Below are 15,613 nucleotides of genomic sequence, written 5' to 3'. Positions count from 1 at the left end.
TTTCAGTGATAACATTTTTATCACACTTGGGAGGGCAGTAGAGAATGATTTTTGAAAGAGTTGGGTAGAGTGGAAAAAGGTGAAATGCTCAAAGGAGGAGAGTGTACCAAAGGAGGAGGGGTGAAGCCAAAGTGTGACCTGGTGCTAAGTGTCACACTGCCACTGTGATGGTCTTGATGGGGCAAGTAGTGGGTGATGTAGCCAGGCAGGGAGGCTTCAGAGAGAAGGTGTTGTCACCCCACAGCCAGGTTTCTGTTAAGGCCATGATGTTGATACAATCATTCACAATAACTTAATGGGTGACTCGGGCTTTGTTCACAAATGAATAATATTCTGGAGGGAGATGCGTAGAGGGGTGGTGAGTACTGATCTGGCGCATTTCACAGGGTCAGCAGTGGGAGGGTTGAGTTGGCCAGGAAGAAGATTGGTAAGATTAGCCCCTAGCAGGTGCAGTGAGCCTGAAGGTCGAAAAAAGTAGGTTGAGGCAATTGGTGTGTTGCTCATTGAGCCAGTGCCGAGTGCCTCAATTTGCACCCTCTGACCAGCTCAGAGAGGCACAGGGGAACTGTAGGCTTGTTTAATAGGGGTCAAACCTGGGACAATGGCAAGAAAACAAGGAATGTTCCACATACCCCATAAAGAGACAGGCATAGCTGGGGCCCTACTGACTCCCACAGCTACCTCGACTCTGCTCCTATCACTGCTTGCTTGTCCCTACAACCACCCCCCTCCCCTCCCCCACCCCTCCACTTCTCTTCCCCCCCACCTTAAACCAGCTTATATTTCGCCCCTTTCCTAATATTCAATCAGTTCTGTTGAAGGGTCATGAGGACTCGAAACGTCAACTCTTTTCTTCTCCGCCGATGCAGCCAGACCTGCTGAGTTTTTCCAGGTAATTCCGTATCATTGTATACATTTCTGATTTTTTAGTTATTGGACAATACGTGTTGCCTTTCTAAATAGAAAATATTCTGAGTCAGACTTGTGAACAGTATATGTTGTGCATATTGGAAGCTATGTGAATGCCATAGGCTGTCATCTTGATTTTCTGCACCTTTAAAATGTGAGAAGTTAATTTGTTGTCTTGTTTAGATGTAATTTTGATGCCAATTAATTAATTTATTGAGGACATTCGTTAGATTCTAGAAGCAAAATCAGTTGCAATATGTTCGTGGTGAGCTTTACGTCTACCCGGATGGTCCCCATGCACTAAAACAGATTGCACTAATAATCCACCTACCTAGACCTTTTGTAAAAGCACACTAGTAGAATTGCACATCCTTTCTTATTGGACAAATAAAGTATTTATTCCTTGGAAGCTAGTTCCTTTTCCTGTTTGTTCTTTTCGCATATATTTTAAACATTGAAACTAGTGCATTTTGGTGATTCTGTCAAGATAGTCCCTCATCCTAGTTCTGTGGTTTGTGTGCAGTGTTTCTCACTGAGTAGAGTTGATATCATCCCATTATGTGATGTGTGAATAGGAATACAGTAATTGAAAGAATTGTCCTGAACATCAGACCTCACTTGGACTGTTAAAATGTAACTAGAATTTATAAATAGTTTTGTGGTCACATGCACATAAATATAACTAGTGGTCGCAGACATATTCAGTTAGTTTACAAATCCAAACCATTGTATAAAAGTGAGTCTCAACCAACAATCAGTTGGTTCAATAATGATTCAAAATGTCCACTTTTTAGTATTTTTTAAAAAAGTGTATTAAAAGATAATATAAACAACAGGAATGTTCTGTTGATAAAGTTAAAGGGAGGCTTGGAATAGTTAGTCTTCCAGTGTTTTAATTTCCTTGAAGCACAGGGAAGTTCTTGTAACAAGCTCTTGTTAGTATTTGTCGTAATTTTAAAAATAAGTTTTAGTCTACTAAAACACAGACAACTGTATTATACCATAATAGGAGCAGCAATAACTCTTCAGGTTTTTTTGAACCCTAATAAGCAGAACTTGCGCATTCTAATTCTGCTAATCTGGGTTGGTATAGTGCAGTACTAAAGGGCTGTTTTTGATTCTTTTGAATATGTTTCTTAAATAAAGACCACAAGAAATTAAAAACAATGCTTTGATAGTTTTTCAAATCAACTTGCAAGGATATCTGGTTTTTATATATCCTACTGTGTACAATGAATTGATCTAATTTTGAAGTATCTGCTGTGCATTATGTTTTTTAGTTAAATCTATATATAGTGCAGAGAAAACCTGTATAATCTTCCACACACTGAGATTAAAGTAAAATCTCCAATCAGCCTGCGGTATAAAATTACTGCTATGTAAATTGAATTCAGACAAGCCAAGAAGGGGTGGTGTGTTAAAAGGGAGGGAAAGTTTTAAGTGATTTTCTTTACGTAATACTGCCCCATCCCTAAAAATTGACTAACTGCCCTCTGAAATGACTTAGCAAGACATTCAAATGTCAATTCAAAGCCACTGGTATTGCCAATTGCTTGGTTGCGCACAAAAATTTCTTCCTCTTCCTCCCCCTAGTCTGTTGCGTTTTTTGTAAGAATAGATGGTCAATTTTTTTTTTTATTTGAATTATAGGTACATTTGAACTGTCTCTTGTTCCTTCATCGTTTGGCTGTGGAGGCTCGGACTAAAGCTGTTGAATCAAAAAGTTCTACTATTCAACCAAACCATGTCAAGGAAGTGGCAAAGGTAAAACAAACGTTTTTTTAAGTTGCAAAAATTGATGCGATTTGATATTAATCACACTAATATGAGGTAGATATTTTTTTAGCAAATGTTAAATATTCTGTGGGAGTCCATTTAAGTGGACATGGTACAAAAACTTCAAACTTTATGATGGCACTTAATATTTAATGTGAATGGTAAGAATCTAAACATTCTCAACTCATTAACTCCACACTGTTTTCTTGAATGAAATATAATTTTATTTCACTACACCTCCAGCAGCTATGTTTTCTTCTATTTGCTAATGTTAGGGAAAACTTAGGCATGGCTACGAAATGCTTGAAGAGAGGAGTTTCCTTCAACCTAACTTCTCCAGAAGCTCTGGTTGAACTAATGAGTGTGGGATGAATGGTCTTCTGTGCTATTACCTTGTTGATTCTCTATGGTTAACTTGCAAAATCCTTATGCTTTTCTTCAATACTAACTTTGACTCTACAATAATAAAACTGACCCCAGGATATGCATATTTCTCGTTTGAAAATGGATAGATCATTCACTTTCATTGCCGCCTGTGCCATGTTATAACATTGTATGGAAGTGTTGTTCTTGCTCTTAAGTGAGCCTAATAGTTCAATATTACTGATTTTATTTACTGGTAAGTAATTCTAGCTACACAGATGTTGAAAATTGGTTTTATTTATGTTTGGAGCAACCTATTGGGTTCTAGCTCAGCATTGAAGTACTCTTCAACTCAGAGCTTTGAACAGCTGTGGGAGGCAAAGCAAGATAACTTGTGGGTTTATTTGGAATATTTTACTGATAAAATAAAGTGTAAATTCAGAGAAGTGAGTCACAGGTGAGGATTGGTATTGATGTAAGTTTATGCTTAACATCATAATTTGCATGTTGTGTTCTACAAAGATAAAAGTGCTGAAAGGTATATTAAAGAGAGGAGCTACTTTTTAAAGATGTGTTAATTGATCATAGCTGTTAAGACACAGATGGCCAGAAACACATACAGCTTTCCTTAGGGGAAAACAAATTTGAAAAGGCAGTTTGTAGCAAGTTGTACTTTGCCTGTGTTGCTTGAGTGGAATTTCTTAAAAAATATATATTTCTTTAGTGGATTGTTATGTACAGTGTCAAACAGTGCGTGCTTCTGTGGGAAGGCAACTGCTTGTGACACTAGAAGGTCCAGGTGTCGCACTATCTCATTCACATTCCGGTAAGGGCTTAGCTAAAATAGATGTGTGGATCTCTCCTGCTCCCACGTCAAAGGGCAAGTATTCCCCATTAGTGTTGAACTTGAGCCATATACTCTAATATCTTGCATTTTCAAGGGATTTCCCTCTCCGTCCCTTTTCTTTTCTCACCCTCTCTCTCGTCTTGTGTTTGTCTATCGAGAAACAGAGGAACATTGATTTTGCTATGAAAGCTATATATTGTTATTTCATCAACCTTTCACAGAAAGTGGAGAATTCACATAGATGTGTTTAAGTAGCCAAGTAAACTCAGTCAACTTTTTTATACAATACTTTTAAAATGCCCCCAGGCAGTTCACCGAATTGTGAAAAAAAAAAATAAGAAACAGGAGAGATGGACAAACACGTACTCAATGGAGTAATATTCAGGAGGTTTTTAATCAAGAAGAGCAAGGTGCAAGTAAATAAGAAAGTAATGTTCAAGCATGGGACCTAGGTGGCTGTGCATCAGCTGCTAATATTGGGTGAAGACTGCATAAAAGATAAGAGTCAGGGAATTGAGATTTGTGGTGAGAGGGAGAGGTTTTAGGGCTGAAGTAGCTTACAGAGATTGAAAAAGGCAAGATCTTAGAGAAATTAAAGCACAAATTTGATTATTTTAAAGGAATCATTGAGAATCTGGGTGTCACTGTAGGTTACTGTGGACCTGGTTGATGAACGATTGGAACTCGGTTTGGAATAAGATAAGTGCTGTCATGGCATTGGCCACCCTTTTCACACTTGAAAGGATGAGTCCCAAGCCCTCCATGAAGCACTGTGCCTAATTGGAGCCAGAGACCTCCATGTTTCTTGACCTTGAGAAGAGGCTTTGTGGCAGGCCTACCAATACACCAAGCATCTCGTATCCATCATTGTTCCCTTTACGCCACCCAATTGAAGTCCTCATCTGAGTCATTTCTAATCTCTTGTTCCAGTGAGCTGGCACACAAACTATCCTTTCCCTCTGACCTGGTTGCCAGTCACTTGTGCCTAGTGAATTATCATGTGCCGAATCTGACTCTATACTTTCCTCTAAGGTGCGTGCAGTGTTAGCACCTGAGAGATTTGGCTGCAAGTGTCAGGTCAAGTGACTATGCTTCTAAATCAGACTGCCTTGCAGAATGACTTTGAGCAGCTCTGGGTCCTAGTGTAACTCTTGGCCTTCAAGATGAGGCACCACTGGCTGCCAGGCAGTAGTTCTTTCGTATCTGAAAGAATAAATGCAGAAGAGGGTGCAGGGATGAGGGAAGGAGGGCAGGATGGAAAACAAGAGGTCCACGGTCACACCATCTGCAGCTTGAATTTCATGTCAGATAGCAGGATTAGGATGAGATAAAAACAAAAAAACTGCGGATGCTGGAAATCCAAAACAAAAACAATTACCTGGAAAAACTCAGCTGGTCTGGCAGCATCGGCGGAGAAGAAAAGAGTTGACGTTTCGAGTCCTCGTGACCTTTCGACAGAACTTGAGTGAGAACTCAAGTTCTGTCGAAGGGTCATGAGCACTCGAAACGTCAACTCTTTTCTTCTCCGCCGATGCTGCCAGACCAGCTGAGTTTTTCCAGGTAATTCTGTTTTTGTTTAGGATTAGAATGAGGTTGGATTTGAGAAGGGGCATAAGGCAGGAACATGTTATCCTGAATGTTCTCGACGACGCCGAATGCAATGGCCTGAGGCAGAGCACCATTTCCTCCAGAGGACATGGGAGGTATAGAAGTGCTGTGCCTTTACAGTTCTCTGTTGCCATCTTTGTGCTGAAAAAAAGTGGGAAAATGTTAAGTGTGTTGCAATGTATTTGGTTAATGTGCCTGCCATAGCTAATTAACTGGAGGTATTTGAAGAAATGAGAGGTGGATGTGAGACTGACAGCATTAGTGTGAGATTGAAGTGGAGTCTCTGAATGTTGGGCATTAGCCCTGATTGCTGATAGGTGAAGGAAGGGGCTATGGAATTTAAGCAGCCTAAAAGGTTGGTTGCCTGGTGGTAGGTGATGTTGTTTGAAGATACATTCAATGACCTTAATCGTTCTTGTGAGATCATTGAGCTTTTGCCAGCACTGCAGTCAGGTACTTGGGGCAAGATTCCAGCAATTGACCTTTTATGGCTATCTGCTCTCATTCTCTTCTCAGGATGTTTGTTGAAAGCCCCCTGGCATATTGCCTCAATTTCATCTTTATCACTAAAACTTCCAGTGCCACATCAGGAAACCTGAGAGCCCCTTTCTGGCTTGTTGTACCATTTGCTCTTTTTTACCTTCCAGCCATGACTTCCAGAGATGTTGAAGCAGCTTCTGTTGAATGAGTGCAGTGGCCCTTTAAGAGGTTCAGACTAGCTGTGTGTCATGCCAGCCACACAAGCACCTGGTCCCCTGCTGAGCATGCAGCTAGTCAGCAGCTCACTTCATGCTGAGTTGCACATTGAAATCATTTAGTTGAGCAAGCGGCATGAAGTTTGTGTGCTGCCTGCCTCAACAGGACTGGGTGTAGGGTCATCATGCATTATGATCCCCAAGTGCAATATCTAGCCTCATTGAATTTTTCCCCCTTGGATTCCACATGGTTGAAAAAAACATTTGGCTAGTTTACATACTTCTTTGTATCTTTCTTATTAAAAGAGGAACAAGTGGCTAAGCTAATCAGTCAGTCAAACTATAACTGAAATAATGTAATCCAGATGAAGTTGTATATGGGAGCTCACTATCAGGAGTGTGTATTTTGTACAGATTCAGTACTCTAATTTCCATTTATTGATTTATCCTTCAAGGGGTATTTTGAACTAGACACTTAAGGAACTAATTAGTTCAGAATCCTCTTGAAATACCCTCCAGGTGTCTATAATTGTTGTAACCTTTGAATTTGAATTTATGAAGTAAGGTTAGTGGCCCTAAACAGTATGTGGTAAGTGACTTTAAATACTTTTAAACCTGAGCACTGCTTTTGATTATGTAAACTATAATTACAAACATTAGTTTTTGTGATTCATGTATCTTGCATTGCAATTTATGGTAACTTTAGAATATAAACTTCTTATTAAAAACAGTTTTTTATTTTTCTTTTTTTTGCGTTACAGGTAATTTGGATCATATATTTAGCCCAAAATTTAAGTTACTTCAGAAATATGTTCCATAAATATCTGCAAAAAAAATTTGGTATGGTGCTACTGTTGTTTCAAAGTATATAAAATAGCATAAATAAAAGAGCTGTTTTTTTTTTAAAAAAGCTGTTTTCAAATTTGTGAAAGGTATTTTTGTGATCAGTAATACAAAATAGTTGCTGACTTGAGAGGATTATTTGAAAACTTAATTTGTTTGCTATATTAAAGTTTACAGAAAATGACTCAAAAGTACTTTGGAAAATGTTGCATAATGCATACATTGCAAGAATAAGCACATATTGGGAATGAGGAGAACTGGAACGAAATGGGCTTGAGCAATTTTAGGACTAGTGATATTTCACTTGTGAGAGTAGCCTGCTACCATACAGTCCTGCCCTATAAAGGCATCTCACCAGGAAACTGTCGGGTTCTGTCTTTCCCCCACGCACATCAATTTTCAGTTCTTGCTGTTCTTGAAATTGTTTCAAATGCTTATTTTTTTTTTATTGTAGAATATTTTTTTCAGCAATGAATCAGGAAGCTCCTGGCATTGGTTTTCCACTAATTGCATAATCTAGTGTGGTTCTTCCATAGCTTGCCTTCTATAAATCTGAATTGGATTATTAGTCCCATTAAATGAATGCTAAGAGTTTTCTGCTATCTTAGAATGGTGGCAGCACAGAGAGAGACTGTTCGGCCTGCCATGTCCTTGTCACCTCTCTACAAGAGCAACTTGGCTAGTCCCACTCCCCACGTTTTACCCATAGCCGTGAATTTTTTTCTATTCGAATGAAGTGTGGAGTACTGCGTATGTTTCTGTTCACCACAATATAGGAAGGATGTGATTTGCACTGGAGAGGTTGTAGAGGAGATTTATCAGGATGTTCTCTGGGTTAGAGGGTCTGAGCTATGAAGAAAGATTGGATAGGTTGGGATTGTTTTCCATGGAGCACGAAGGTTGCGAGGGGACCTGATAGAAGGGTATAAGATTGAGGGGCATAGATAGGGTGGATAGGAAAGCACTTTTTCCATTCGTAGAGGGGTCAATAACCAGGGGGCATAGATTTAAAGTAAGACGTAGAAGGCTAAGAGGGGAGTTGAGAAATTTTTTTCACCCAGAGGATGATGGGAGTCTGGAACTCACTGCCTAAACACGTGGTTGAGTCAGAAACACTCGTAGCATTTAAGAAGTATTTAGATATACACTTGCGTTGCCATAGCCTTTAGGGCTATGGGCCAAGTGCTGGAAAATGGGATTAGTGCTGTCAGGTATTTGACCAGTGCGGACATGATGGGCTGAATGGCCTCCTTCTTCTGTGCTGTAAATGCCTGAGTCAAATCTCCTCTCAGCCTTCTCTAAGGATTGCAGCCCCAACTTGTCCAATCTATCTATGAAACTGAAGTCCCTCATCCTGGAACCATTGACGTAAATCTTTTCTGCACCCTCTCTAATTCCTTCACACCCTTAAATTACGGTGCCTAGAATTGGACGGAATACTCCAAGTTGAGGCAGAACCACTGTTTGATAAAGGTTCTCCATAACTTCCTTTTGTACTCTCTATGCCTCTATTTATAAAGCCCAGGATCCCATATATTAACCACTTTCTCAACCTGTCATGCCACCTTTAATGATTTGTGTACATGTGCCCCCAAGTCCCTCTGCCCTGTGCCCCCTTTGGAATTGTATCCTTTATTTTGTAATCCTTCCTATCAAAATGTATCACTTTGCATTTCTTTTTGCAACCTGTCTGCTGATTCCACCAGTCTGTCCATGCCCTCTTGACTCTCACTATTTTCCTCATAGTCCACAATGCTTGCAGGTTTGTCATTAGCAAATTGTGAAATTGTGCCTGTGCATCTAAGTCATTAATATAGATCAAGAAAAACAGTGGTCCTAACACCCGTGGCTGGAAATCTCCTTCCTGCAGTCTGAAGAACAGCTGTTCACCACTACTGTTTTTATCACTCAGCCAACTTAGTATGCATGATGTCACTGTTCCTTTTATTCCATGGGCTTTAACTTTGCTGACAAGCCTGCCATATGGCACTTTGGGCTTTTTGGAAGTTATGTACACGACATCAACCCTCTTAGTTGTCCCATCAAAAAAACTCAAGCAAATTAGTTAAACATGATTACCTTTAATTAATCTGTACTGACTTTTCATAATTTATCCACATTTGCCCAGGTGGCTGTTAATTTTGCCCTGGATTATTGTTTCTAAAAGCTTTTCCACCCCTGAGGTTTAAATGACTGACTTGTAGTTGCTGGGCTTAACCCAACACACTGTTTCGAACAAAGGTTTATTTGCAATTCTCCAGTCCTCTGGCACCATCCTGTAGCTAAGGATGATTGGAAGATTATGGTCAGTTCCTTCGCTGTTTCCACCCTTACTTCCCTTAGTATCTTTGGTTGCATCTGATCCGGTCCTTTTACTTTATCAACTTCAAGTACAGCCAGTCTTTGATATGTATTCTTTATCAATTTTTAGCTCACCTGAGTGCCTCAGTTACCTCTTGTTTCATTATGACTTTGTCAACATCATCTTCCTTGGTAAAGACATATGCAAAGTATTTATAACCATACCCCCTTTTGGACCCCTGATTGGCCCCACTCCTCCTTTTATACCTTTATGCTGGCCACATCCATTCTCATGTCACTGAAATTGGTCCTCCCCCAATTAATTTTTAATTTTGGATTGCTCTTTGCCTTTTTCTATAGCTAAGCTATATCTTACGATACTATGACCACTGTCCCGTTGAATATTTCCCTATTGACACTTGCTTCACTTGACCCATCTCATTCCACAGAACCAGATCCAGCAATGCCTCCTTTCCCGTTGGACTAGAAACAAGCTGATGTAGAAAATTCTCCTGACCACACTTCAGAGCCTTTTTCTCCTCTACGTCCTTTACATTATTATTATCCCTGTTTAGGATAATTAAAGCACCCTGTTATGCTACATAGATTTTGCATCTTACTGTAATTTCCTTGCAAATGTATTTCTCCATATCTTCCCTGCTAATTGCTGGCCTATGAAATACACCTAGTAGTGTAAAGACACATCTATTATTTCTTAGCTGTAATCATGTAGGTTCTGCCCTTAACTCCTCTAGATCATCCTCCATTTCCAGCACTGTAATGTTCTCTTTAATCAGCGCTATCACTGCCACCCCTCCTTTCTTTCCTTCCCTTTTCACTCCTGGACACCTTTGGCTGAATATTATGCGGTGGGTGGTTGGCTCGCCCACACCCCTGGAAGCACTGTGTGTGCCAGTCCACAGCCATACCATGCTGTGAGCAGGCTAAACAATGGCCGTGTGGGACTTATGCCCTCACTGGGGAGGAGGTCCCGCCCTTAGGAGCTGCTAGCCAATTCGATTTCTTTGAAATCCCTAACAAATCCTCGCAGTGTTTGCCTTAAGGTTGAGATGGGGAACTTTTCACCTTTTAAGGAGGAGTTCATAACAATTTGAAGTTGAAGATAGAGTTGTGCGGTTGAAGTAAAGCAATAGGATTTGTTAATGATTGTGTCTGTCCTGTTAGAGAGGTGGGTTAAATGACCCCTCTTTCTGCTGTAAATTTCTGCTGTTCACTCCAGTTGCTGCAAGTGGAAGAGGTTAACAGCAGCACTGGGCATTCCTCCCCAGTTCCCCACAATGGGCCCTGCTGGAGAGTGGTATTTATCTTATGTAAATGATCTGAATCTGGAAATACAGACAGGCTTCATTCATTGCAGGCGTAGCACACTGTGGATATGTTTTCTTTTTCCTGCTTGATGCCCAGCTGCAAGGGACACAGGAAAATAGTTTTATTTTCTCATTTGCACAGGGCATATTTTGAAACAATGTCTAAACAATATCCAGGCTTGGGCTGACAAGTAACATTAGCACCACACAAGTGCTAGGCAATGACCATCTCCAAAAAGAGAAAATCTAGCCATAGCCCCTTGACAGTCAATGGCATTACCATTGTTGAATTCCCCACTATCAAAGTCCTGAGGATTGACCAGAAACTGAACTGGACTAGCCATTTAAATACTGTGGCTACAAGAACAGGTCAGAGGTAACTCACCACCTGACTCCGCAAGGCCTGTCCACCATCTACAAGGCACAAGTTAGGACTGTGATGGAATACTCTCCAATTGCCCGGATGAGTGCAGCTCCAACAACACTCAAGAAGCTCGACACCATCCAGGGCAAAGCAGCACACTTGATTGGCACGCCATCCACAAACTTTCATTCCCTCCACCACTGATGCACAGTGGCAGTAGTGTGTACCGTCTATAAGATGCACTGCAGAAACTCACCAAGGCTCCTTAGACAGCACCTTCCAAACCCATGACTGCTACCATCTAGTAGGACAAGGGCAGCAGATGCATGGGAATATTACCACCTGGAAGTTCCCCTCCAAGCTACTTGGCATCCTTGACTTGGAAATATATCACCGTTCCTTCACTGTCACTGGGTCAAAATCCTGGAACTCCTTAATAGCACTGTGGGTGTACCTACACCACATAGACTGCAGTGGTTCAAGAAGGCAGCTCACCACCACCTTCTTGAGGATGTTTGAGGATGGGCAATAAATTCTAGCCAGCAACACCCACATCCCAAGAATGAATAAAAATAAATGCCACAACAATACAACTCTAATTTTTGATCATTTTTGTGAAGTGGAATGGAATTTATTCATCTGGATACTGTAGATTGTTTTAAATGCAAGCCACAGATCTTTGTGCATTAACCTGAGCAAAGTAAGATGCTGATTGATATCTACAAGTGATGGACACTGGGCTTATCCAAGTTATAGGATTTTGCTAAACCTTGATGTAGACCTATTTCTTTGACATGCTGGCTTTTTTGGAATGAAGAGGAAAGAGTGATGAAAATGTAGGCAAAGCCAATTTTTTCATTTACCCATTACTAAAATTGTACTTCCAACCTAGGCGATTTCAATCTGGCAAAGTGTGGCCCATCAATTTTTTTTTAATTTGCCCATGGGATGCAAGTGTTGCTGGGAATTTATTGCCTATCCCCAATTTCCCTTGAAGGCAGTGGTGAGCTGACTCCTTGAACTGCTGCAATCTGTGTGGTGAAGGTACTCCCACAGTACTGTTGTGTAGGGAGCTTCATGATTTTTGAGATAGTGACAATGAAGGAACAGTGATACGTTTCAAAGTCAGGATGGTGTGTGACTTGGAGGGGAACTTTCAGGTGGTGGTATTTACATGCATCTGTAACCCTTCTCTTTCTAGGCTGTAGAGGTTGCAGGATTGGGAGGTGCTGTTACACTGCAGTAACCCACCAAGGTTTATCTTGTAAATTGTACATATTAGCTACAATGAGCTGGTGGTGGAGGGAGTGAATATTGAGATGATGGATGAGGTGCCAATCAAATGAGCTGCTTTGTCCTGGATGATTAGTGTTATTAGAGTGGCACTCATCAGGCAAGTGGAGAGTATTTCATCACACCCCTGACTTGTGCCTTTTAGGTGGTGAAAAGGCTTTTGCAAGTCGGGAAGTGAGTCACTTGCCACAGAATGCTTCAACCTCTGGCTTGCTTTTGTAGTCACGGTTTTTGTCTAGTCCAGTTACATTTCTGGTCAATGCTAATGATGGGGATTTGATGATGGCAGTGCTGTTGAATGACAAGGGGAAGTAGTTAGACTGTATCATTTTGGAGATAATCATTGCCTGGTTCATATGTGGCACGAATGTTACTTGCCACTTGTAGTCCAAGCCTGAATGTTTTCCAGATCTTGCTGCATGTAGACATGGACTACTTCAGTATCTGAGGAATTGTGAATAGACGGAATACTGTAATCATTGTTGAGCATCTCACCTCCTAACTGGGGAGGTCACTGATTAAGCAACTGAAGATGTTTGGACCTGGGACACTGCCTTGAGGAATTCCTGAGACAATGTCCTGGAGCTGAGATGATTGGCCTCCAACAACCATGCTTTCTTTCTATGTGCTGGGTGTGACTGCAGCCATTGGGGAGTTTTCCCTCTGATTCCCTTTGACGTAAGTTTTACAAAGGATCCTTGAAGCCACATGAGGTCAAATACTGCCTTGATGTTGAGGACAGTCACTCTCGCATCAAGGACAAAAAGTGCTAAGTGTTGGACGTGTACCAATCTTCCACTTGTTTTTCAGTATATTTGCTTTAAAATGTTTTTACAACACAATATATGATGGGTTGAGATAAAATAGCAATTTACCTGATCAAAATATTTGTGTGATCCTTCTATACATGATCCTAGATGGTTATAATGCTCCTTTGATAGTTTTCCAATGAAATAAAATTTAGCCTTGAGGAAATATTTATTGTGACCTTAGTTGTAATTAAGACATGACAACCTGTTCTCAGATCATTGTGTACAAAGCATCATGATAGATCATAAAACATATAAACTTCTTTCAATAGTTGAGTCTGTTTTCTGTTTTTAATTCGCAGGCTGTTCTGAAGAAGAGCAGAGGCTGAAGAGAAACAATACATAAGTTATCAGCACTATTTTCTGTATTTGATGAGCTATTGTTAACTGAAATATTGAGTTGTATGTAATCAAGGAAAGGAAAATCATTTTCTTTGGAGACAATTGTTTTTGTCTCAGCTTCTTACTAAAATAATTCTATTTTTGTCATTCTTTCACTTTACTATGACATGACAACTTCTTTTGTGCTGTTCTACAACATATTACTACTTTTACAAAAATAGAATACTTGTGTTTTATACCCTGGGCAAATGAATAATTCCAATTTCAGGCGCAGAATCTTCTTGACAGAGTTGTTGGATTCGTGTTGCTTTCGATATACTATATCACATAATGAATAAATGATTAAAATATCAGAGCTTGAAAGCAAAATACTTTGGATGCTAGAAATCTCAAATAAAAACAGAAAATGCTGAAAAAACTCAGCAGATCTGGCAGCATCTGTGGAGACAGTTAATATTTTGAGTCCTCCTTCATAGCTTCTTAAAAGATCAGTTTTAACTTGGCTGTAAATAAAGTTTGTTTTGCATAAAATACAGATCACTGATTCACGTCTGTCATTTAAAAAATACTGGGTTGTATTTTCTATTTATTGAACAATGCTGTGTCATACTTTGAGAGTGATGTGAACAAGAGAAAATACAGTAAAATCTGTGATATATGAATTTAGAAGCAGTCGGTGGTTGGCTGAACAGAACTTTTAACTGCCTCCCTAAAACATTTTTACAAATAATTACTTTGGGCTACTTTGATTATTTTTAATGATTTCAAAACACTCTGGAGGTAATGAGTTTTCATTTCTCTGTTTGTTTTTAAAAGAAAACAATTTTGGGTGGCGAGGATGCTGAAGGGGGATGTAATATAGTCAGATCTAATACATTGGAGGTCAAGCTGACTGTTTAAAATTCTGAATTATGGTAATGCTCTACTACCTTTTCATGTTCCCTAATGTACATTTTTTAAAATTAAGAGAATGAAACATTTAATTTAGAAATACACTTGAATACAGCCTGTAGGCCCAAAGATTTTTGAATGGTAAATGTTTCCCTCTGCACTTGGATTTTACTGAAAATATTGGCAAAGGAGCAAATATCTAAATATGGAAATTGTAGGTAGAAAATTCTAACTGCCTTGTCTATTCCAAGCAAATGTCCTGTCCTTTTAATTTAAGAATATTACATTTCCACTCCTGAAAGTTCATCATGATCATAGAATTACTCTTGCATATCTATCGGAGTAATTTTATGGACCTGTGCTATGCTGTGAGAGTGTTGGGGCTAATATTTCTTCTTAAAGTATAGGCAATGATTTGCAATGTGATTTCCCATGAATTATGGTTAATACTCAATTTAAACTACAAAGCCAAATTCACTTTGAGGGAGGCAGCGGCATTGTGATATTCTCATGGGACTGGTATTCTCGTGACCCAGGGTAATGCTCTGGGAACCTGGATTTGAATCTCACCAATGCAGATGGTAAAATTTGAATTCAATAAAAATCTGGAATTAAAAGTCTGATGATAACCATGAAACAGTTGTTGATTGTTGTAAGAACCCACCTGGTTCACCAATGTCCTTTATGAAAGGAAATCTGCTGTCCTTACCTGGCCTGGCCTACATATGACTCCAGTTCCACAGCAATGTGCTTGATTCTTAAAATGCCCTCTGAACAAGGACAAATAGGGATGGGAAATAAATGCTGGCCTAGCCAGCGACGCCTACATCCCATGAACAAATATTTTAAAAATGGTATATTTCTTATTCTGGGTCCTTTTTTTGTTTTATTCAAAAGTGTCATTTAGTGATGGCTAGTGTTTTCTAATCTGACATTCAGCCATGCAGTGCTTTGTCAACAAAATCAAGACGTTGTTTTGTTAACATGGGTGCTTTAAAGGGCACTGGGAAGAGCTATTGCTAGTTCTAGACGGCAGCGGATAACATCAATCTCTCTTGCTAGGTGCTGTGCTTTGAAACTTTGGGGCTAATATCTTTTACACACATACAGTGATTTGTAATACAGTGACATTCTTAAAAGAATGCAGGGAAGGAAAAAATGTAATTTGAATTTATGATTATATTAAACATAGTAGGTTATTCCCTTATGGTACAAAAGCACCAGTTTAATCCACAGTAAAATAT

General features: G+C 39.7%; 1 protein-coding gene across 2 annotated transcripts in view; it reads left to right on the top strand.

Moving 5' to 3' along the window:
- The window catches only part of cenpw (centromere protein W), a 66,965-nt gene that overhangs the window by 11,047 nt on the left and 40,305 nt on the right, over window positions 1-15,613 (top strand). Inside the window, exons 2-3 of one of the 2 annotated variants that reach the window (XM_041188308.1) lie at window positions 2,560-2,673; window positions 13,439-14,013. In XM_041188308.1, coding sequence (XP_041044242.1) covers window positions 2,560-2,673; window positions 13,439-13,465 — 141 coding nt within the window. In that variant the 3' untranslated portion in view covers window positions 13,466-14,013. Of the gene's footprint in view, window positions 1-2,559; window positions 2,674-13,438; window positions 14,014-15,613 lie in introns of those variants that run through there. The other variant, XM_041188307.1, reaches the window with a different exon arrangement.

Source organism: Carcharodon carcharias, chromosome 5 (assembly GCF_017639515.1).
Source record: "Carcharodon carcharias isolate sCarCar2 chromosome 5, sCarCar2.pri, whole genome shotgun sequence".
Taxonomy (NCBI): Eukaryota; Metazoa; Chordata; class Chondrichthyes; order Lamniformes; family Lamnidae; genus Carcharodon; species Carcharodon carcharias.
The sequence above is the reverse complement of the archived record's forward strand: the minus strand, read 5'-3'. Positions and strand labels throughout refer to the sequence as shown.